We start from the raw sequence: 22,285 nt of genomic DNA, 5'->3' as shown, positions 1-22,285 counted from the left end.
TGAGCCAATGTGAGAGCAACGTGAGTAATCGGTTGTGTTTCAATGACGGATTACTATCAAGATAGGCCTTTTTAGATAGGCGATGTTATGGTGCATTGATGGTTTATATAGGAAGGAAACGCCGAATACCGAGTTTCATCTGGTCAGCATCCATGGAGGTGAAGTGTAGACTGTAGAGTAATGGAAGTCGGATGGCATTAAAGTTGGTGATTCAGCAGCTGTTTAGTGGTGTTAGATCAGGTATTTAGTGGTGGTCTAGTGGCGGCTCAGCGACGGCTCAGTAATGTTCACTAAATTCCAGTGATGATCTAGTGACCATCCGCTGTAGGCAAGGTCCCGGACTTTAACCACCACCCCGAGTCAAGTGATTAGCCGCGCCTCCATCTCTCTCCATCCATCGTACCACACGCATAACACATTCTCCGAATCCATCGTCAACGCCCGCGCTATCGAAAGGGAAAACCCTCATGGTCAATGCTTTTCTTGCTTACCATTGGGGGCGCTATTAAGCCCCTGCAAACCTTTCTTTATCATCTCCCCACGAACCAATTGAACACCGCCACCCCTGGCTAGCATCCTTCGAGAAGGGTTCTCGCGTGCGTCTTGCTTCTGTGCCAAGCAGAACTCGGCCAAGCCGCTGAAAAAACTCTTCGGATGAGGCTGACGTATAGACGCAGACTCGTGCGATACTCTCACGGAGCCGACCTGGGGCCAAGAATCGTCGTCTTGGCACGTCGAAACGTCTCTCGGCACTTGGACTCTCAACTCCCCCAACATGAATCCTCCTCTCCGCATTTTGGTCGTGTATCGTGTACGTAAAACGTGCAGTCTCCTCAACTTAATCTCTCGCCTCTTTGCGGAGAATCTCTGTCAACTGGAACCAATTCTGGGACCAACTCTGGGGAGAATCCGCTGGGAGTATTCTTGACTAATGCAAACATGACTGCAGCCAAGCAAAAGCCCGCGTGAGGCTCTTTTCCGACCCGCTTTAGGTAATCGAAAGACCAGCATCCAAGCTCGAGCCTCATGAGGACGGAGATTCGGCACCGCATGGAGCTTCATTTTACGAGAGAGAAATACAACGACCTGGGGATGGGGCATTCGAGTCTGGGGTAGTCTCTCTCGAGATGAGGAGATTCAACATGTCACAGAAACTGGGCCCAGGCAAGAATCGCCTCTTGTCTAGTCATCGGGTGGACCGTCAAGCACCGTATCTCTGACCCACAGACGCTTGCTCTGCAACTACAAAGATCGGCCTCATTCTCGGTTTCTTGCTCTTATCTCGCCTTGTTCTTTATATTGTGGTCATTCCTCTCATCGTTTCTCTCGTTTCCCATCTGCCTCTCCATCTTCTATCCCCATACTTCACTCATCATGGACCAAATTCACCAGTCTGCCCACCAGGCACCCACAGACAAGAAGAGAGAATCAGTACCAGACATGTTCGACAACAGTGCAGGCGAGATCGCCGTTTGCGACATGGAGAAGCAAAAGGCTGCCGAGGGCAATGCTCACTTCCACCGTCTTGGATGGAAGCGATTGACGGTTGTTCTGATCGTCGAGGCTATCGCTCTTGGATGCTTGTCGCTTCCCTCTGCTTTCGCTACTCTCGGCATGGTTGCTGGTGTTATTCTTACTGTCGGTCTCGGTTTTGTTGCCATCTACACTTCTCACGTCGTCGGTCAAGTCAAGCTTGCTTACCCCGAGGTTTCTCACTATGCCGATGCTGGTAAACTCATGTTTGGCAAGTTTGGATACGAGGTTAGTTCCCTGACACGATCATGTCTTCAATCCTAACATTCTTAGCTCGTCGGTGTCATGTTCTCCCTCCAACTCATCTTCCTCGTCGGATCCCACTGCTTGACAGGAACAATCGCCTTCCTCAACCTCACCGATAATGGAACATGCTCCGTTGTCTTTGGTGTCGTCTCCGCCATCATCCTCCTCATCGTCGCTATCCCTCCCTCATTCGCCGAGGTTGCCATCCTCGGTTACATTGACTTCGTCTCCATCATCGTCGCTGTCCTTATCACCATCATTGCTACCGGCATCCAGGCTGGCAACTCTGACGGTGGCATGTCCTCTGTCAACTGGTCAGCCTGGCCCAAGGACAACCTCAGCTTCACCGACGCCTTCATCGCCATCACCAACATTGTCTTTGCCTACTCCTTTGCTGTCTGCCAGTTCAGCTTCATGGATGAGATGCACACACCCGCCGACTATGTCAAGTCTATCTGGTCTCTCGGTCTGATTGAGATTGGTATCTACACTCTTACCGGTGCTCTCATCTACGCCTTTGTCGGCCAGGATGTCCAGTCTCCTGCTCTTCTCTCTGCTGGTGACCTCATCTCCAAGATCGCCTTTGGTGTTGCGCTTCCCGTCATCTTCATTTCCGGATCCATCAACACCACGGTCGTTGGTCGCTACATCCACGGACGTGTCTTCAAGGACTCCATCATCCGCTACATCAACACCAAGATGGGCTGGATCACTTGGTTGGTTCTCGTTACTGTCATCACCATCGTTGCTTTCGTCATCGCTGAGGCCATCCCCTTCTTTAACGATCTTCTGTCCATCTCCTCCTCCCTCTTCATCTCGGGTTTTACCTTTTACTTCCCTGCCATTATGTGGTTCATGCTCATCCGCAAGGGACCCTGGTACTCCAAGGAAAACCTTCCTCTCGCCATCGCCAACGGTCTTATCTTTGTGATCGGCATGATTGTCCTCGTTGGTGGAACTTATGCTTCCATTGATGACATTGTAAGTTTGCCTCTTTGTTATCTTTATGATCCACACTAACAAACCCTCAGATCCTCAAGTTCCACAAGGGCGAAGTCCGTGGTGTCTTTACCTGCGAGCCCATTGCTTAAGCGACGATACCACCAATGAGCATTTTTATTAGCGATGATTTTAGCTGTATATTACCAATTGAACATTTATGACTCCATCTTTATCTGTTGAATCGGACCGTGAATGGATCTGCAGATGTTTTGTTCCGATTAATTTACGTCACTGTCTCCTTAGTATTTTGGAGAAAATTGGAGTATTTGCGACTTGCTTTCATTGGTGCGCAAAATTTTCATGATCGACAGTGATAAGATAACGGCAGTTGCAACATGCAGGGATAGCAGGGACAAGGATATACGGGTAAAGCCGAGTTTTACAGAGTACGGAACAGACGGAGTAACTGACTTTCGCAGGTCATTAACTACAACAAAGAACTTATGGTGAGTCGATAAAGAGAGGATCACGTCGAATCGAGTCAAATAACACTTGAAGCATAAAACGCCAATTCAATTTATCGCATCTATCTAAACTCCTCGATCTTGACAATATTTGTTCACCTCCTTGGTCAACTGAGCCTTCTTGGTCACCACATTATCCATAATCTTCTTGACCAAGATGAAATCCTCCTGGGTCAAAGAGCCACCACCATTCCACACCCCTTCCTCCAAAACCGCCCAAAGACCAGATCCCTTGGCAACCTCTTCCATCAGATCCATCACCGCACCCAGCTGGTTAGGTAGCCATGTGATGATGGGGCTTCCTCCTGTGGCCGTGGGGTGAAGAGTGTGCTTGATGATGTACTCTCGGGTAAACATCCAGTGTCGCCATCTGAAACTGCGAATGTGATCCAAAAGACGAAGATACAACACTGCAAGACCAAGATCGCCAGATTTTGTGAGGAAGTCTCGTACACCAACTTCAGCGGCTGTTTCACGGACATACTTAAGGAATGCGCGGTGAGGCTTGGGTCGGTACTCTCTAAACTCGATGAGAATGTCCGTCAATGGGTTCTTGGGCATTGGGACCTCGCAGATATGGTCCAGAAGAGGAATGATGGCATCGTTGGCTCCTGATTCACCTCTGAAGAACTGAGGCTTATCGTCGTATTGTCCTTCATACACCACACCATCGGGGAACATGGATTGCTTGGTGATGCCGTAGATAAAAGTTCGGTAGGTCATATAATCTTTTGGAAGCGATTGGCTCCACATACCCTCCATGTTGGTCTCGATAATCTGCATCGCGTTGAGGATAAGCTCCAAGCTGGCTTTTGCTTCGGCGATCTTGGTAGCGCTGTCGGTCTTTTCAGCTGCTGTGAGGAGATCGACGGCTCCTTCGATCAAACCGCCTGTTTGGGCGACCATGTGGATGTGGGTGAGAATGAAACCGGCTTCTGAAGACTTTGCGTCGAGACCCTTTTCGAAGGCGCGGACTAGGCGGATGTTGTCGTAGTCGTCGTGGCCTTGCTCGGGGTGGACAAGCCAGTAGTTGTATAGTGCGTATGAGGCAGCGTAGGACATGAAGGCGGGAATATCGAGACTGAGATGTTAGTAGGCGTTGTTAAGAAGGGGAAAGTAACATACATCTCTGCGCACTTGACAAGAGGCCCAGCGATACACTTGGGAAGAGTCTGTCTTCCAAGACCGTATCCACCATCATCACTCTTGCTGTAATGCTCCCAGCACGGCTCAAGCAGATAAGAAGAAGCGATGAAGCTATAATCGCGGAACGCAGCAGTAATGGCAGCCATATCTTTCTTATCAGTGCCAGGAACGACGAGGTTATCAATCTCGGAGGTCAAATCAGGAAGACCGCCATTGTCGATGAGAGGACCTAGCTCAAAGGTGGCGAGCAGACCTGGTGTACCGTCCAATTTCTGAATGGGAATGTCATTGAGAAGATCCGACACAGGGTCGAATTGGGATGGAAGTTTAGTGAGAGGAAGAGAAAAAGGCAAGTATCCTGTACGGGTGGTGATGGTGAAAGGGTCTTCGCCCTCTGGGAGCTGAGAGGGATCTTTGCGAAGATAGGGGAAGAGGGTGTTTGCAGCAGCCATTTTGTGTGTGTTTATTCAATGAAGAATTTGGTAGTTGATGAGAAACGATTTGACTGATGAACTTGTTCTACTATATACATTGAGGCCGGAACTGAGTATCATGGCCGGAACAGTTTCCGGCCATTACGCCCTTGTTGAACAAAGAAGTTGAAAGATAGCCCGATGATACCCTGATGGAACGATTGATAATGGAAATAGTCTCGTGATGGGGTTAGTTTAGACTAACGGCAAGGCCGGTATTAGGGCCGTGTTTACTTACCCCGCGATCGAGGGGTTGATTGTTATCTAGAAGGATTGTAGTTGTTCTTTGTTCATGATAGGTACTTGACGGATGTAGTTGATGATGGTCATCTAGCATCTACACCGCCTCATTACATATCTTGGTTTCAAATCCTATTCGATATCCCGTACTCGTTAAAGAAAGATCACAAGAACAATTACTCAATCTTTGTCTACTCACTTGCTCATCTGATCAAAAGCTTGTAGTAGTTCTCCGACATGGGGGTTGTAGCGGCGGTGTGGGGAAAGAAACCGCCTTGTCATGACAAGAACAATAGACTTTACGCCTTAGCGTTACAAGCCAAGACTAGCTAACGCGCCGCCTTAGTTTGACAAGCTGGGGTAATCGAGTAATTGATACTGCAGAGAATAGATAGTCTGCGCCTTGTTTGGACATATGAGATTGTAAGGTTATTTTGATGAAGAGTGATTGGACAATTGGAAGGGTGTTATCTCAGAGGGGGTACACGTGATAGGAGTTTGACAGTAAGTGCCGTGGGTGATGGGACAGGGGTTATTACCGACGATTCCGTCAATGTTCTTGAACAAAGGTTCTAGATGTCACAGAGTTACAGAATCGAGACAGTAGATACATGAATAGAGAATATGGTTTAAATCAAGTAAACTAGGAGAATCTGAAGACAACGTCCAACATCTATTAACCCATCTTAGGCGCCTCATCAAACATCTTTCGCAGTCTTTCATCCAACCACTTGACATCCTCCATATTCCCCGGTGGTCCTCCAGCCCAATGTCCCCAAATCGACGGATAAACGTCCAATTGCGCATTAGTCCCCATACACTTGACTTCATACTCCGAATCCTCAGGTCTAAAAACATCCATTAGTAACATATCCAAACAATAGATAGGAAAACTCACGGAAAGTAGAGATCAGTCTTGCTAGGAAGAACTAGTATCCTCGCTTTGATACCAGCCATGGCCTTTTCAAAGTCCCCATTGTACGGCTCCTGCTTACTCACATCTCCGCTCTGCCATGTCTGAAGCATGACGAGTAAATTCTCTGGATCTTTGCTAAGAGCCCACTTCTCCCAGAAATCTTTCATGAATGTCTCAAGATCAGGAGCGTTGTAGAATTTCGTAAAGAGCTTCTCTCTGTAAAAAGCTTGGGAGAAACCCCATCCCGCGTATCCTCTTCCAAAAGCTTTCAACCCGACGTCTTTTTCTTTATCGGTCCAGTTTCTCTCACTGTATGACGGGGACTCAACACGTCCTTTGATACTTCCCGCTGAAGTCGCTCCTTTTGCTGCTAAAAGTGCAGATTTAACGCCCTCGAGAAAAACCTGGTTGTGAAGCGATGTTCGTGCTGAACCACAGAATGGAACACAAATGTCCATAAAGTATGGATACTGCGTAGCCCATTGGAAACTCTGCGCGGCGCCCATAGACCATCCGAGTACAGCACGGAGATGCTTGATTCCCAAATGAGTCATGAGTTGATGCTGGGCTTTGACATTGTCGTAGAAGGATACATCCGGAAAGGGAGTGATATCCGAGTTGGAAGGACTAGTAGACTGTCCATTTCCGAAAAGAGCCGTTATGATGATAAAGTACTTCTCCGGAGAAAGTGTTTTATCATTTCCGATGAGCCACTCGTTATCTGAGATGGCGCCCGAGAACCATGAAGGGTAGAGAACAGCGGGTAGAGAAGGATCACCAAATGTTTTGTAAGAGATCCACGCTCTGGGCAATACACTGCCGTTTTGGAGCGTAAAGTTGCCTAGAGAGTAATTCTTGATATCAGTCATTTTGATGAGTGATGGGTTTTGATCATCGTCAACTGACGCGTCATGACAACCTCATATATCTATCTATCTCTCCCCGCTCAGACTGAGACATGTCTTTCCCCTCACATTCCTGCAATGTCACACTAGCTTCGCCCTGTCTTGACATGCAACCACCTTCTTTATCTGGAAGTAACGTAAACGCGTCACACGACATGCATCTCGAGTCTTATCTCTTATCTCGTGCGGAGATGAGATGCGGAGGTGCGGCATGATAAGTAAGTAACATCTTTATCTTTATCTCTATCTCTATCTCTATCATCCCATTTGAATTCACTCTATAAGTACATCAATTGAATCAAGTAGTAAATCATCATCAATACCAAAATGTCTCGAAAAATTAGAACCGCACAGTCCGTCTCCTTCGACATCCCCGCCGCTGAGCAACCACATCTACACAACAGATGGCACCCAGAGGGTAGGTCTCTTTCTCTCCATCAAGAACCACTCTAACAAATCAGTTCCAAGCATTGCAACCGTTGAACCAGGGGAGACAGTCAAGATTGAATGTCTCGATTGGACAGGCGGCCAAATCGGAAACAACGACAGTGCCGATGATGTCCGCGATGTCGATCTCACAAAGATCCACTATCTCACTGGACCCTTTGAGATAAAAGGCAGTGAACCTGGTGATTTACTCGTCGTCAACATCACTGATATCCAACCATTTGATCATTCGCCCTGGGGTTTCACAGGAGTCTTTTCAAAGGATAACGGCGGTGGTTTCCTCTCCGAGCATTATCCCGATGCAGCCAAAGCAATCTGGGATTTCGACGGTGTTTATTGTTCCAGTCGTCATATCCCCGGTGTTCGATTCCCGGGATTGATTCACCCTGGTATTCTTGGCTGTGCGCCATCTGCGGAAATCCTGGCGGAGTGGAACCGTCGTGAGGGAGAGCTAGCTACTTCAATGGCTGGGTCTCATCCTGATAAAGTGTTTGCTCAACCTCCCAATGAGATTAATGCTCATGGTGGACTAGCCAAAGGTGATGTTATGGCTAGGATCGCAAAGGAGGGAGCGAGAACTATTCCCGGCAGACCTGAGCATGGAGGAAACTGTGACATTAACAATATTTCCCGGGGATCAAAGACGTATCTCCCCGTTCATGTTCCTGGAGCCAAGTTTTCTGTTGGAGACCTTCATTTTAGCCAGGGTGATGGTGAGATTAGTTTCTGCGGTGCTATCGAAATGGTAAGTCTTCTGAACCTCATAATTACTCCTTCTGACATTATAGGCTGGCATCATCACTATCAAATTCGACCTTATCAAGGGTGGAGTCAAGTCGAGAGGTCTCAAGAGTCCAGTGTACCGACCAGGCGACATGGGACCTACCTTTAGTCCGTCGCGATATCTCACATTTGAGGGATTCTCTGTCGACGAGCAAGGAAAGCAGCATTTTATGGATGCCACAATTGCTTACCGACAATCTTGTCTCCGTGCGATAGAATATCTCAAACAATTTGGTAAGACGCTCTTCTGTGGTAGTAATGATTGCTAATTATTATCTAGGCTACTCCGGCGAACAAATCTATCTCCTCCTGTCCTGTGCACCAATCAGAGGAGCTATTGCTGGCATAGTCGACATTCCCAACGCTTGTACCACGCTGGGCATACCCATGGATATCTTTGACTTTGACATTTCCATCGAAAGTGAGCCTGTTGTTAGGAATCTGGGAGCTTGTCCAATTTCTCGCTAAGTTTGGAGGCCGACATCTCGCTTGAACTCTTGCAGCCATTCTGCATTGTCGACTGGTGTTTGGTTCCATGGATCATCACTGGGCTGTTAGCGGTGAAATTGTAAGGAGCACGGAACTTACTCGTCGTACAAGATCCATCTTGCTTGGTATTTGAGTTCATCGTCGGATGGAACATGACGATTTGGATTATTAGGCGACATTGTAGTCATGACGAATCTTGACAATTCTCTCTTTAACCTTCGGTAGCTGTTGTTGTCGTTTATAAAGAATGGGGTTGCTGTTCGAACTTTATCCTTGATCAAATTTCTTGTTTCCGTCTGTATTGATATCGTAGGTATTTCAGGTACACCCTCTGGGGACAATGATCTGTTTTCTGTCATCCATGGTTGTGCCAGTGAAATATCCAACTCCATGGACGAATCCATCGGCACTGCCGTATCAGTCTGTCCCCATAGTAAATAAGAATCGTCCATTGATTCATTCGCCATCGACATCAAAGCCGAAGCGCGCTGTCTCAACGGGGCGAGCCAACCAGTCGAACTCCAAGCTAATCTCATCAGAAAATCAAGGAATCTCCTTGATGGATTTGGTGAGGATGTTTCTGTTCGACTGAGAACATTGCACGCTTCTTGCTGTAACTCTGCATCTGATGGGAAATGACCCATGGATACATGCGCCGCCATGTACTGTTGTAAAGTAGCTTCTAACTCGCAATTCTCGAAGATGTTTCCCTTTCCGTTGATCTTCAACTGACTGAGTCGTGATTCAGCTAGTTGTTTCGTTGGACGGAGACGAGCTTGGTTGGCAATATCGGCAGCCGACATGAATATATCCCACAACCAGGATGGAGACGAAGATGCTGGGTTGATAGAGATGACTTCAGCGCCTAGAATGACTGAGCACGCTTCAAAGTGAAGTTCCGAATCGGGCATATCGTGTTGGTGACGGTTTTGCATGTAATATTCTAGTTCCAATTTGATCAACTCGTACGCGCTCGTTGGTGTGTCGGCGGGCCCTTTTGTAGCGGCAAATGGTAAAGGCGAGTTTCGTTCGTGATGTATAAGATCTGGAGGTCAGTATACCGAAACCTGTCAAAACTCGGGAAACCTACATGGTGGCATAGCATTATCAATCCTATCGATGATCTTGGCCTCAAATCCCCAATCACCCTTCCAATGCTCCATCGTGTTGCCTGCTTTGAAGTGATCTGCCAAATGGTCCACGCGACTCGCCCACGTCGTGAGATTAACACCACAAAAACCGCATCTCGATCGAATCTCCTCGGTCATGACTTTCCATTCATCCATAGGCCATTTCAGAAACTTGGACATGTGGACTAACCGCAGATGTTGTTGAAGATGGTCTTTTCTGTGGTATGTCCTCTCTTCGTGTGGTCTTTCTATGCATGCGCTTTGGTTGTGCCCATCGAGATGTGTCTTGTCGGGATTCTTCATACCACAAAACACACACAAAAGTCCTTCTTCGGGATGCATTGCTGTTGGTCCTTTTGGTGAACATACCCAGTTCTCTAAAGAAAGATGAAGAGACTTTTCGTGTCTCTGCCAATCGTATTTTGTCTTGAACGTTTCCGTGCAGAAAGTGCATTGATATGTGTTTTGGGCTTGAAGGAGATTTGTTCTCACTTCTTGTCGTCTCATCTTTGTACGTCGTCTGCGGCCGTGGCGTTTGAAAATGTCGAACGAATTCGATGACTGCCTTGAATGGGCAGAACTATAAGATCCGGAATCATGACTGGATACTGATGTTCCTCTGCTGCTAATCGACGAACCGTTGCTCCTCGTACGACCCTGTCTTCCGAAAGCCGCCACAGCCCGAGAAATGTCATCCACGGTAGCAGCTTCATGTTCCGGGGGAGAATTGGCCCATCGCTGGAGAGGATTCATGGCTTCAAAGGGCGCAGGCGTAGGTCTTCGTCTAGGGGTATCGATGGGTGTATGATGACCGGAAGAGTTTCCCGAGTCATCGTTGCGAAACATGGGCGATGTCGGTCTCGATAAATGAACCTTTACTCGTCGTCTGGCGTTGGCAAACCAATTGGTGACCTGCTGCCTGTTGAGCCCGGTTTGTTCTTGGAGGTCTTGCACATCTTGGATACTCGGGTACGGATGCCGTTCATGCGCCGCAAACCAATTCCTTAAGATCTTGACGCTTTCGGAAGAGAAGCGGTTCCCGATTTTTGGCGGGGCAGCAGAGGTCTGAAGAATGCCTGGAGAGATTGTTTCTGGTTCGATACCAAATGGCGAGAAATCCAGGTCAGAAAATAAAGTATTATCCCTGTTCGATTCGTCCATTTTGATAGAGAATAAAAGATGAAAAGGTAAGAGACATTACGGCGAAGACTCGGACATGTCCAGGAAGGGCGGAGATCCACTCGCACCTTCCCTTCTCTTTTCTTGTTGGTTGATGAGTCAGGAAACCACTAACAGACACAAAACTTCATGATATTAGCAGATTGGGAATAGCACGACCAACAGTGTACGATTTATATTTTAATTATAAGAAAAAGCTAAATGACAATGAAAGCTGCCTGTAGTAAGGTTAAAATTTGTAGCGTTCATCTCGGCCCATACAAGGTGCAGACCGGTTGGAACCAGCGATAGTACTGTTATATAACTCCTCATCAGCTTGCCTCATTATGGTCTCGCTTCAGTGGCATCACAGTTCAGTATAAACTGGTCCCACGGAAAAAGAAAAAAAAAAAGAAAGAGACCAACACTCCCTACGTTTTCTCATCTGCTTACCAGCATCGCAACCCTCTAGCCCTGTCAGGGAACCTCTTTATATTAGTAGGCATACGTACCTAGCCAAAACAAAATAGCCAAAGGAGCATTCAGCCTAGATAGTTGTTGTAATGTCACGCTTCTAAAATCGCTGGCTTTACCCACCGCAACAAGCGACAATGTCTCGACTTGATATCATTGTATCAACTGACCATGAATTAGTATATCAAGGACTCATACTGTAAGCTGAAGGTCTATAAATACGCATTATCTAGCACTTCATCGAGTAGAATTCGCTCTTTCTCTGTCTTTTGGCAACCACAAGCACCATCATCACTCATCCATTTTCAGAATACTGGTCTGTTAATTCTTGGAAAGTCTGCGAAATTACTAAGAGAGTCTGCTGTTCTACTTCAATAGTATATAGAAAGAACTCTAAATGATTCATGCAGTTTAACTCGACAAGATGCTGCAAACAATAATGACTCAAAGTTTACCTAAATTGAAACGGTCTTTCAGCCTCAAAAAAACAAACCGAGACACGCATTTGCGAGAGAACAATGCATCAATGGAGATGGCAGGGCGTACGCGGAATTAATAAGTGACATATCACTCGGAGAAGGCTATTTCTGCAGCCCAATTATCACGTATACTGGGCTCCACTCCAACTATCTTTGACGCGGGTTGTTATGTTTTCAATGCGACCGCTTATGTCTTTACTTGTCAGCGAAGCATTGATGTTGTGCTACCTAATATGATTGTTGGTCTTACAGGCGCATCGGGGATGGATGAAATAGGAAGTGACTACATTTTCAACCCCCTGGTTCCGAGAGGAATAGATCTGCACGCTTTGACTACGCGGGCCGCCTGAGACTTGCAGCTATCCCTGAACTGTGGCGTTGGAACTTTGGGAACTACGAAATACTTCCTTGATTGATTGCAAGACAGGCAGGGATCTGGGGTATAAGTGACAAGTGCAGTTCATAAGCTGACTTGTGGATGTGTAAAGACGGGCAACGATTCCATATCATCCATGATAAGGCATGACGCTGAGGGTCCAAAATGGGGTTGCTAGCTGGCGACACATGACATTCCAATATATTACAGCCTCTCGGTCTAGATTCGCTGAGGCCATTGGACGGGGCTATGTTTACTCATGATATGATCATAGTCTCACTGCCCGTTCTGCAGCCGTGCCCAATGTGGACTGTCTGATCTGGCCTGGTAGGTTTGTCTAACCAACAGTGGATCACGGTAGAAACAGCGGAAAGGAATGAGAGTGTTCAGTCTCAGGGATCTACACTAGCACATAGTGATAGTCTGAGGGATTACATGATCGTATGACTCAACATCTGTGATCCAACTCTTCTCCACCCAAAAGTGCGTAACCAGTACGTCCAAAAATGAGGCCAAGACCTGCGATCCTGTGAATGTGTTGTCCGAGCACAATGGGACAGCATAATCCATTGGATCTGCCTGCGCTGGCGGGGTACTGCCGGTGGTGGCATACTTGGTCTCACCGTCTCTCGAAATCCCACATCCTCTCATCAAAGCTGTGCAGTTGAGAACGCCTCCACTGCAAGTGACTTCGGCGTTGAGGAAGTTCCACCTCTCAGGGCCCTTCAATTCTTTAACACTGTTGTTAAATGCTCTGTGGAAGTCTTTGTATAGATCGGGCGATATCAGCATCGACCATACAAGATCATCCACTTTGGGGAGTGATTTCGATGCCTTTCCGATTACCACCATGTCCCTGATCGTATATTGGGCATGGCCATGAAGGCGAAAATGCTGAAAGGTGTTGCAAAGCGTGATGACGTTATGTAATATTCCACGGTCCTTGCAAGATGTTGGCCAATCGTGCAAACTCACCTTAGGGAGTAACACGTCGTCCTCGTTTTTGGGGTTCTCACAAACCCGATAAACATGCCGGTAAACCTCAGCAACATCGGAGGCTAGCCACTTGGTTGGTGTGAAGTAAAAGCCGTCTGGCTTTATGAACCGCATGGCTTCCTTCATCAACTTCAAAAGGGTTTCGTCCATGAACAAATCTCCGAGGCGGTACGGTGTTGTTTTCTGGTTGACGTCTTCGAAGTCGACATATGCCCGGCTGTATTCCGAGCAGTCCCCGATGCTCAAGCCACGACTGTTGGCGAGTTCGCCTTGGATGACAACGGAAAGTAGGCCGTCACACGGCACAAAGACCTCCATCTTCCCCAACTTCTTTTCTTCCATTCTGCGTAGCAAGTCCCTTAACCCTCCCAGCTCTGCATCTAGTTCGCTTTCCCATTTCGATACCTCTTTACGTTTTCGATAGCTGTGAGTTTGGAGCGTTTTCATGATGTCCTCTTTTGAAGAAATCTTCATCAACTCATCAAACAGGTCATTGTCCTCCCCCCTCTTGACAGTAGCATCGGGAGTTGGCGCAACGGTCAAGGTTTGCGGTGTCGCCACGTTTGGAGTCTTACTCTTCATCAGAGCGTCAAAATCGGGACGTGTGTCGTTTGTATCTGTCTTCTCGAAGTTCTGTCCAGCCCCGAGGCGCTTGGCGCGCCTCTCGAACCGATCATCCGAGCCTCCAAGATAAAGGGCCTTTTTATCTCCAATCATCATGCCATTGATAGATCGCCATAGCCGTGCGACGAAACTATGTTCTTCGGTCTGCTGACGGATGGACTTGAAGAACTTGTGGACGTCGGAACTGATTTGGTCGGCAATGGGAGCCCTCCTTCGAAATTCGACAATGCACCCGTTGGGGCCTTCACGAAATTGAAGGTACCCCAAAGGGCCGAACCACTGCATTGGAAGATTCACAGGCTGCTTGAAACTTGGCTTTTGCTCTGATGATTGGAATCCAAGGATACTGCATATTGCAACAAGACTCTTCCCCTCCCAGCGCATGGGAACAATGCCATTGATCAAGTTGGGTTGCGCACTCATTTGGTAAAGCTTTTGATCATTCGGCTTCACACCAATGGCTGCAAGAAAGTTCACCCAACTGGCTTTGGCGAGAGCCTTCTCAGGATCCGTGCTATCTTCCGAGGCTGAAGGTGCAACGCCCGGAAATGAAAACTGAGGGTTCCAATTCACTTTCAGAAGTGAAGGTATGGTGATTGTTGGCGTGTTGATTTCCTGTTGCTATGGATAGGGTAAGCCTGATAGCAGATTTACCAGGGGTTATAAGAAAACATACAAGTCCTAGGAGGCGCTTTGTCCTGACCCTTTCGTGCCAGGGCCCCAAAGCCTGCTGGGATAGACCTGATGAATAGGCTCGGTGCTCTGTGAGCAGTTGTCTGACTGCAACAACAACAGTCACGACCGTGACTAGTGCAATGACTGCAGCAACTGCCGAGCATACTGCTGAGACGTAATCCGTTACGGAGTTATCAGCCATTGGTTATGTGATTTGTAGCTTATCGTCAATTGAGAAGTTTGGGTGACGGCCTTGGCTGTCTTACAATCTCCGTCCTTATATGTAGCAGCATGACATGGTGACAAGGTGGGAACTATCACCGGGTGGCTCAGAGAGGGTGACGATCGTGCCTTAACTGGAACGTATCCTGCAAGGTGCAAGATATGAGAGGGAGGGAGGCACAATAAGCAGGCTGGTGCCAAGGCGACTCCGTGTCGCGAGGGGAGTGGTCCTTTCTGAATTAGATACGGAGTAACATGTTGGTAGATCCATGGAGTGGGCTATGCACGGAGCCACCCGCTCCCCACCAACCACAGGGATATGAAGCAAGCTGGAAGGTGGGAGAATGGGTCCCCAGTGACTGATCAATGCAGGTTTTCAGCTGGGCAGGGTATGTGCGAGGCAAGAGATTGCTTATGATCACACCGGTCTCCAGCCGTCCCCAGCACGTCTGCAAGCCAAGTGGCAAGGCAAGAATGTCAGAGATATTGATCACCCAAGGCGACCGCATAGCACCTAAGCCGCCCATGAGGAATTTTGGCCAAGACTACCCTCAAATCGGGCTTGCCATCCCTTGTCGACTTCTATTTATGCCATTGTTTGTGAACTTTACCAATTTTGAATACCTTTTTGCCAAATCATCATGAATTCTCAGCCCTTACCGTCTATTGTGGGCGACGACATTGGATTCGTAGACGATTCCCCATCTCTGAACAATGGTGATGATACTCAGATGCACAAAAGACCCGAACATGGCGATTCCTCTCACAATTCCCAGCCACCTTTAGAGCCCTTCCTTGATATCCCTGTCGGCATTCGTCGTAGATCTACGCTTCCCGTTTCTTCTCAAGTCCCAACTCCAGAAGGTTCAGATGACGAGGGTGAGGATGGGGAAGATGAAGAAAGTAAGGAAGACAAGGAAGAAAAGGAAAACGGCGAGGAGGACAAGGAAAGTAAAGATGCTTCTGATACTGGGCCCTTGACAGATTCGGACGGTTCCGAAGATTTGGAGGACACGCTTTCTACCGACAAGGTGATGAAGAAGTTACGCGCCCTCGTGGGCGTTGACGACGTTAAGACCCAATTCGAAGAGCTCCGGCTATACGTACAGCACAGTAAAGTTCTTAACATCAGCACAGCCGACGACCGCTTTCACGCCTTATTCCAGGGGAACCCGGGGACAGGCAAAACCACAGTCGCAAAGCTGTATGCTAAGTTCCTCAAGTCTATGGGTGTCTTGGAGTCGGACGATGTGTTGGAGACCACAGGTGCCAAGCTTGGATCCAATGGAGCCAGGGATATCATCGAAACTTTCGAGGACGGGTATGGCGGCGTGATGTTGGTGGATGAAGCCTATCAGCTTGTTTCATCCCACTCAAGCCATGCTGGAAAACAGGTCCTCGATGTTATCCTCGGCGAGATGGACAAAAGTCCCCCAAAATGGGTCCTCATCTTTGCTGGCTACAAGGAGGAGTTTGAACCATTCTTTGCCCACAATGACGGACTCAGCAGCCGCATTCCTCAGGTCCTGTCCTTTGAGGATTTCTCCAATACTCAGCTTCATTCTATTCTTCTCAGTTTCTTCAACACGCGGTTCGCTCAACATCGCTCCAAGGTCAAAATTGAGGGCAACCCTGATGGCCGTTATATGGATGCAGTCGTCCGTCGTATTGCCCAAGGTCGCACGAGACGCGGTTTTGGAAATGCTCGAACGGTCCGCAACTACTTCCAAAGAATTTGCCAGCGCCAAGCCCATAGAGTTGGTCAACTCGCCAGTCCAACTATACAACAACGCCTGTATTTCAGCAAGGAAGACCTGCTTGGACAGAGACCTCTAGATCTGAAAGCGACAAGCAAGTCCTGGGCCAAATTGAACTCGCTTATTGGGTTGAGTGAGGTCAAGAAGTCGGTTGAGATTATGTTCCAGATTGTAGACACCAACTACCAAAGAGAGCTCAGGGGCAAACGACCTTACACCCACTCACTCAACCGTGTATTTGTGGGCTCGCCGGGGACAGGCAAGACTACAGTTGCAAAACTGTACGGCAAGATCCTTGCTGAGCTTGGATTCTTAAGCAAAGGAGACGGTATGTTCAATGTATTTTGGCTTCTCTTCCGGCAGCTAACTACGAAATCCAGTGGTTATCAAAACTCCAGCAGACTTTATCGGTGATGCCGTCGGCAGGTCCGAATCTAACACGCGGGCCATTCTCGCGTCAACATTGGGCAAAGTCTTAATCATTGACGAAGCCTACATGCTTGATCCCGGCGATGCCACGGTGAATCGAGACTCTTACAAAACTGCTGTGCTTGATAGCATTGTTGCAGAGGTGCAGGGTAATCCTGGCGACGACAGATGCGTTCTCTTGTTGGGATATGAGGATAGGATGGAGTCGCTATTTCAAAACGGCAACCCTGGGCTGTCAGGTCGGTTCATGGCTGACCTGCCTTTCCGATTTCCTGATTTCTCAGACCCAGAACTGCGCGAGATTCTCAAGCTCGATCTTAAGGGCCGCCAGATCAACTATGAACCAGCTGCTTTGGATGCTGCGGTTGACCTGCTATCGCGATACAAGTGCAACCGAGATTTCAGCAACGCAAGGGAGGTAAAGCTTTTGGTATCCGATGCAGTTTTCCGAAACCAGGAGCGACTTATGTCAAATCAGAATCATGACGAAGACTTTGAACCCCGCCTGGAACCTGAAGATTTTGATCCATGGTTGCGGCCCCAGGGAGTATCAACAGGTAACGTGGTCAACTGCAGACTTGATCTCAGTGGCCATATATCCGACTCGGTTATTGAGCAGTTGGAAAGGTACTTCCCGAGCTCTTTGAACCGCGAGTTAAACCGCCATATTCCACGAACCTTCGTATTTAAGGGACCCCCAGGTAAGTTGCAATATTCTCATTCTGAGCTTGTAGACGCTGACAAACGTGTTTCTTTAGGCACTGGAAAGACAACGGTGGCTAAATATATGGGTAAGCTATTCCGTGATATTGGCCTGCTCCCAGCCCACCAGTTTGTGCTCCGATCGGCAAAAGACTTCATCGGGCAGCATGTAGGACAGACTATGCCCCAGACTCGAAAGCTGCTCGAGAGTGGTTTTGGCAGAGTTCTAATTATCCGGGACATCCACTTGATTGCCAAAGGTGGCTACTCAAGTGAGGCTCTCGACGAACTCACGTCATTTGTGCGGACCTACTCTGGCAGAATGGCGATCATTCTGACAGGGCCCTCAGAGCCAGTGGATGATCTTTTGAGCGACAGGCATGAGCTTGGGACCATGTTTCCAGATCGCATCATATTCCGAGACTTGACACCTCTGGAAAGCTTGAATCTGCTCCACAGACTCATTCAGGCTACCGTACCTGGCGCACAAACTCCCTTTTTTGCTTCACAGACCGCCACGGAAATGTTTGAAAAAGCAATATCGATTCTTACCATGTTCGAGGGCAGGGGAAATGCCTCGCTTGCTAGGACCCTCAGCATTCGTATGGTTCAAAAGGGGGACCATGAGTTGTTGTTGGCAGCCAGCCGAGATCCTGGGCGTACCTACCACTGGAAGCTCACGGAAGGGGCAGCAATGTCATGTATCAGGTTTATGTTCGAAGAGACCCGCAGAAATGGAGTTCCAGTGAGAAAGATTGTCCCTGAGCCTGCCAGCGAAGACCGGGCAGCCCCTGAGGGTACTGATATCACCCAGCCGACGCAGGCAACAATTGAAGCGACGTCGGAACCCAAACGTGTGGTTCATGCACGACACCAGGTGGAGAATGTGACCAAAGATAATCCAAATCCCACAGGAGATAAGGATCCTAAGCCAAAGGAATCTGGGTTGCAGGACAAACCGACAGCTAAGGAAGCAGCATCAACATCCAATGTTACTAGGGTGACGGAAGATCAGATAAGACAACAAGACAAGGATCTAGAGGAATCTGAGAGGGAGAACCAATCGGTTCAGGAAGCTATTAAGCGGATGGGCAAGTGCGAGAATAACTACGACTGGGATAGGGTTGCTGGTGGCTACAAATGCAGGGGTGGCTATCATTTTGTAACCGATGCTGAAGTGGCAGCTTATATGTAGTTGAGATTGTTGAATTTGCCTGGATTTTACCCCCTGTTTCCTTGTTACAAACCTGCTATAGCCCGTAAAAGACCATATACTCATCAACATGACTTCACATATTAAGCTACAGCACCAGAAGCCGTGAAACACAGTTCGAACGTCGCCCCGCATTTCGGACCAACATCTGTCCGCACTGCTCTGGGTTAATTCCCGACTGCATCGCATGCATTCTTTTTACAACCCTCTACAATTTGCGAAATACCATATATAAACAATACGATATCACATGTCGCGCCATGACACCGCCATTGATTGCAGATGGCAAGATACAGATCATTGCGCAGACTGTAAATAGCATTGTCTATGCAGTCGACAACGATAGCAACACCGAGTTGGCCAAAGACAGCCCCTTTGTTCTAAAATGAGGAACAGTCTGGTATAAACGGAGACAGGCCGTAGGACCAGGCAAGGATATCGATGAATCGAACGAAAGCATCAGGAAAGAAGCAGACATTTACGAGACTCTTGGACAGCACGATCGCATCCTCAAATGATTAGGTCCCGAGGTTGACGTTCCCAATGGCCAGGATTCAATACAGAGAGCATGGGCGTTACGTGTAGAACGATCTCCACTCGGCAGCCTTCCCTATACAATTATCGATACTTACAAAAAGCCCCCTAGTCAGCTGATTCGACTTCAACTCGCGCATCAGTTCTCCGAGGGTGTTACGCATCTTCATCATATGGAGATCATCTGGGGCGACTTGTCGACTCGTAACACATTTCTGTCAGACAATTGGCAACTGAAGCTGGGTGACTTTGCTGACTCGGACAACATGGACGCCTATCCTAGTGACTGGTACGGCTGCGAGGACCGCTACTGTCCTCTTGGTTCAGACAATCCTGCGATGGCTGTTATCCAGAAGCTTTGGGGATATTCATATGAATCATCTAGTCAAGTCGTTCACGATTTGCAGGCCCTTTTGCTTTCTTGCGAGTAGCAACTGTCTGTAAAATGACACACATATAGGGCGGTACCGATTTGTAGCGTTGACTCGGAAAGACTGTAGTGATGGGGACCACTGGTCATTGCTATTGGAACAATATTTACTTCCCGTTTCTATGTATACACCTCAAGGTATAGCGCCACTCTTGACTTCCCTAATTAACCCTTCCTTATACAAAGCCTCCACAATATCAAGAATGACAAAATCACAACCCCGACCAGCCATAATATTGACAGATACAGGAGTCGACTGGTTCTGCAGTGTCACGTTAGAAAAACTCCCCATATCAAACGCACCCAGAGAAATAGAGTAGTCTGGGATACCCGCCACCGAGGCCAGTCGACCTGGAAATACAGGAATATGTGTCGCAGAGGGTGTTTTGGACTCTGTTGACTCTTCACAAGCCTTTTCCGACCCAAGCGTCGAATTACAATTGACAGTTGTGTTGAGTCTCGCAATTGTAGCTTTTTGATCGGAGATCTCATCCATGAGGCCTCGAATGGAGGGGTTGAAGGGGCTACTTTTGTTAGCTTGGAATGTCCTTGAATAGGGATACTTACTTTTGGGCTATATCTGGCTTGTAAAGCATGCCAGCGACAGAAACGTAGATGTAGATACCCTTTGAGCAGGATTTCGTGTCTGGAGTTAGAAGTTCCTTGTCCACCCAATCCTCAATAGTATTCTTCAACTCCAAATCCTCCTCATGTAGCTTTTCAGTATAGGTCTCGTTAACATCAAGCCACCCTTGACGAGTACCGTCAACGACATAAGGAAGGGATCCATTGTGTGAATTCTGATAGTCTTCAATAAAGTCCTTCCCAATCTCGCTCCATTGTTCCCATCTTGTGAGTTTGCTGTATAATAAACCCACTGCTTCACCCAGACTTGTACCATTGTATTCCTTTGGCGTTGAATTGCTCCAAAGAGTGTCGACGTCGATAGCCTCAGGTTTTGCTGACAGAATCTTTGACAGTCCATCTAAGACGCCTTGTACAGCTTCTGCTGCTTGAGTAGACTTTCGCTCCAAGTCTTGGATCTCAGACTTTGTTGATGGATCAACAAAGATCTCCGATGGAAGTTCATCATAGTCTTCCAACTCATCGTCATAAAGAACTTTGTTGATCCTTGCCCACATCCGAGGATCGCGGACAAGTATCCCGGCTGTATCCATGGATACAGACAAAGGCAAAGCTCCAGTAAGATTGACGGCATCTTGCGTTGGACGACCCCCATGAACACCATTCGTAGAAGCAGGACCACGTATACTACCACCAGTGTCACTTCCCAAGCTCGCATCAAGCCAGTCGTATGATGCAACAGCCGCAGCGGAGCCACCAGAGCTATCACTAGGAGACTGGTACCCATCCCCTCTAGGATTAACCGGGAGGAGATAGTCGATGTGCTCTGTGACAAACATGCCAGCAAAAGCAAACTCTGAGAGTTTATTCTTGCCGACGATGATAGCACCAGCGTCGATGAGTTTCTGGACTGCGATGGCTGTTTCTGTCTTGATCTTGCTCATGTCGTACCATGCTTTACTGCCGAAGCTGGTTTTGACTCCTTTCATGTCGAAGAGGTCTTTTATGCCGATACGAAGACCGGCGAGTGGTTGTTTTTTAGTACGGGTGAAGTACAGGCGGGATGGGACAGCAATGGTCAGACCTGCTGCGGATTGAATTCCTGCGCGGAGTGGGTGATGAGTCCCATTGGGGTCTTGATAAGTTGACTAATCGCGTTAGATGCCCAGGATTAGAGAGTATCATTGATGGGAGGACGTACTTGGATAAAAGCTTGAGAAGTATCCACGTATAACCGATAAGCTCGATAAACATCGCCCGTATAACGATGGACAAAGTATGGACCAGGGGGAATTGATTCGGTGCCGGTGTATATTGCTGAGACGTTATACTCCGACGAAACGTTGTGGGCTTCATCAGAGTCTGATTTCATGTACAAGACTAAAATGTTAGCTGTATTCATATCTCGCTTATTTTACATACCTTGAGTGAAATGTTTTGTCCACACATCATCTTTCTCGTACGCTTTAGCAGCAAGATCGATACGTCCATCAGCTGGAAGCCCGCTCAGTCCGACGACGGTGAGAGGTGTAAACTCGTCATTGTGAGCGGAGACGTTCCAGTCTTTTAGTTTCCATGCTGGTTCAGGAGGAATGAAGTATTCAAGGTCTCCAAGTTGGATCTGTCTCGAAACAGAAGCAGCTACACTTGCGATGTACAAGACACCAATAATGAGAAAATGCGTCATGTTGAAGGCCGTGGTCGCGATAAACCCAAGGCATGAACAAAAAAAGAAGAACTACAATTTTATAACGCAGTATTCGTCGCTTCATATATTCTAAACAGGAAACCACCGCGATTTTGCCAATGCTGATGTGTTTGCGTAGGCCAAGGACGCAGTGAGCGGCACGTGAACGT

General features: G+C 47.8%; 9 protein-coding genes across 9 annotated transcripts; 3 read left to right on the top strand and 6 right to left on the bottom strand.

Annotated features, from left to right (window-relative positions):
- Positions 1-135: 135 nt before the first annotated feature.
- FGSG_13506 (uncharacterized protein) lies at positions 136-795 on the bottom strand (the record flags this gene model as incomplete). Its single annotated transcript, XM_011330457.1, has 2 exons — positions 136-218; positions 492-795. The coding sequence occupies 2 exons, from the start codon at positions 793-795 to the stop codon at positions 136-138; spliced, it is 387 nt and encodes a 128-aa protein (XP_011328759.1).
- Positions 796-1,345: 550 nt separating this feature from the next.
- FGSG_09039 (N amino acid transport system protein) lies at positions 1,346-2,954 on the top strand. The gene is made up of 3 exons (XM_011330456.1): positions 1,346-1,761; positions 1,807-2,760; positions 2,811-2,954. Exons 1-3 carry the CDS (start codon positions 1,375-1,377, stop codon positions 2,868-2,870), a joined length of 1,401 nt encoding a protein of 466 aa, XP_011328758.1. The 5' UTR covers positions 1,346-1,374; the 3' UTR covers positions 2,871-2,954.
- Positions 2,955-3,273: 319 nt separating this feature from the next.
- Positions 3,274-4,858, bottom strand: FGSG_09040 (uncharacterized protein). Its single transcript, XM_011330455.1, has 2 exons — positions 4,371-4,858; positions 3,274-4,326 (listed from the first exon to the last, which is right to left on the bottom strand). Exons 1-2 carry the CDS (start codon positions 4,841-4,843, stop codon positions 3,312-3,314), a joined length of 1,488 nt encoding a protein of 495 aa, XP_011328757.1. The 5' UTR covers positions 4,844-4,858; the 3' UTR covers positions 3,274-3,311.
- A 922-nt stretch (positions 4,859-5,780) lies between these two features.
- On the bottom strand, positions 5,781-6,889 carry FGSG_09041 (uncharacterized protein; the record flags this gene model as incomplete). The annotated part of the gene is made up of 2 exons (XM_011330454.1): positions 5,781-5,952; positions 6,003-6,889. The coding sequence occupies 2 exons, from the start codon at positions 6,887-6,889 to the stop codon at positions 5,781-5,783; spliced, it is 1,059 nt and encodes a 352-aa protein (XP_011328756.1).
- A 363-nt stretch (positions 6,890-7,252) lies between these two features.
- Positions 7,253-8,907, top strand: FGSG_09042 (formamidase; the record flags this gene model as incomplete). The annotated part of the gene is made up of 4 exons (XM_011330453.1): positions 7,253-7,343; positions 7,387-8,117; positions 8,161-8,389; positions 8,436-8,907. 4 exons carry the CDS (start codon positions 7,253-7,255, stop codon positions 8,621-8,623), a joined length of 1,239 nt encoding a protein of 412 aa, XP_011328755.1. The 3' UTR covers positions 8,624-8,907.
- Positions 8,908-9,100: 193 nt separating this feature from the next.
- Positions 9,101-10,935, bottom strand: FGSG_09043 (uncharacterized protein; the record flags this gene model as incomplete). The annotated part of the gene is made up of 4 exons (XM_011330452.1): positions 9,101-9,170; positions 9,311-9,689; positions 9,735-10,071; positions 10,144-10,935. The coding sequence occupies 4 exons, from the start codon at positions 10,933-10,935 to the stop codon at positions 9,101-9,103; spliced, it is 1,578 nt and encodes a 525-aa protein (XP_011328754.1).
- Positions 10,936-12,666: 1,731 nt separating this feature from the next.
- FGSG_09044 (uncharacterized protein) lies at positions 12,667-14,758 on the bottom strand (the record flags this gene model as incomplete). The annotated part of the gene is made up of 3 exons (XM_011330451.1): positions 12,667-13,155; positions 13,237-14,436; positions 14,558-14,758. 3 exons carry the CDS (start codon positions 14,756-14,758, stop codon positions 12,667-12,669), a joined length of 1,890 nt encoding a protein of 629 aa, XP_011328753.1.
- A 661-nt stretch (positions 14,759-15,419) lies between these two features.
- FGSG_09045 (uncharacterized protein) lies at positions 15,420-18,882 on the top strand (the record flags this gene model as incomplete). Its single annotated transcript, XM_011330450.1, has 3 exons — positions 15,420-16,863; positions 16,916-17,665; positions 17,723-18,882. The coding sequence occupies 3 exons, from the start codon at positions 15,420-15,422 to the stop codon at positions 18,859-18,861; spliced, it is 3,333 nt and encodes a 1,110-aa protein (XP_011328752.1). The 3' UTR covers positions 18,862-18,882.
- A 294-nt stretch (positions 18,883-19,176) lies between these two features.
- Positions 19,177-22,115, bottom strand: FGSG_09046 (uncharacterized protein; the record flags this gene model as incomplete). The annotated part of the gene is made up of 7 exons (XM_011330449.1): positions 19,177-19,188; positions 19,512-19,628; positions 19,868-19,935; positions 20,147-20,367; positions 20,411-21,576; positions 21,630-21,790; positions 21,851-22,115. The coding sequence occupies 7 exons, from the start codon at positions 22,113-22,115 to the stop codon at positions 19,177-19,179; spliced, it is 2,010 nt and encodes a 669-aa protein (XP_011328751.1).
- Positions 22,116-22,285: the final 170 nt, after the last annotated feature.

Source organism: Fusarium graminearum, chromosome 4 (assembly GCF_000240135.3).
Source record: "Fusarium graminearum PH-1 chromosome 4, whole genome shotgun sequence".
NCBI lineage: Eukaryota > Fungi > Ascomycota > Sordariomycetes > Hypocreales > Nectriaceae > Fusarium > Fusarium graminearum.
This window is presented reverse-complemented; position numbering and strand designations above follow the sequence as displayed.

What these genes read in the sequence shown, in the direction of transcription:
- FGSG_09039 (XM_011330456.1), top strand. Translation starts at nt 1,375, where the DNA reads ATGGACCAAATTCACCAGTCTGCCCACCAGGCACCCACAGACAAGAAG. An exon ending in TTGGCAAGTTTGGATACGAG is followed by an intron (nt 1,762 to 1,806) that starts GTTAGTTCCCTG and finishes TAACATTCTTAG; the next exon opens with CTCGTCGGTGTCATGTTCTC. An exon ending in ATGCTTCCATTGATGACATT is followed by an intron (nt 2,761 to 2,810) that starts GTAAGTTTGCCT and finishes ACAAACCCTCAG; the next exon opens with ATCCTCAAGTTCCACAAGGG.
- FGSG_09040 (XM_011330455.1), bottom strand. Translation starts at nt 4,843, where the DNA reads ATGGCTGCTGCAAACACCCTCTTCCCCTATCTTCGCAAAGATCCCTCT. An exon ending in CTTGTCAAGTGCGCAGAGAT is followed by an intron (nt 4,327 to 4,370) that starts GTATGTTACTTT and finishes CTAACATCTCAG; the next exon opens with TCTCGATATTCCCGCCTTCA.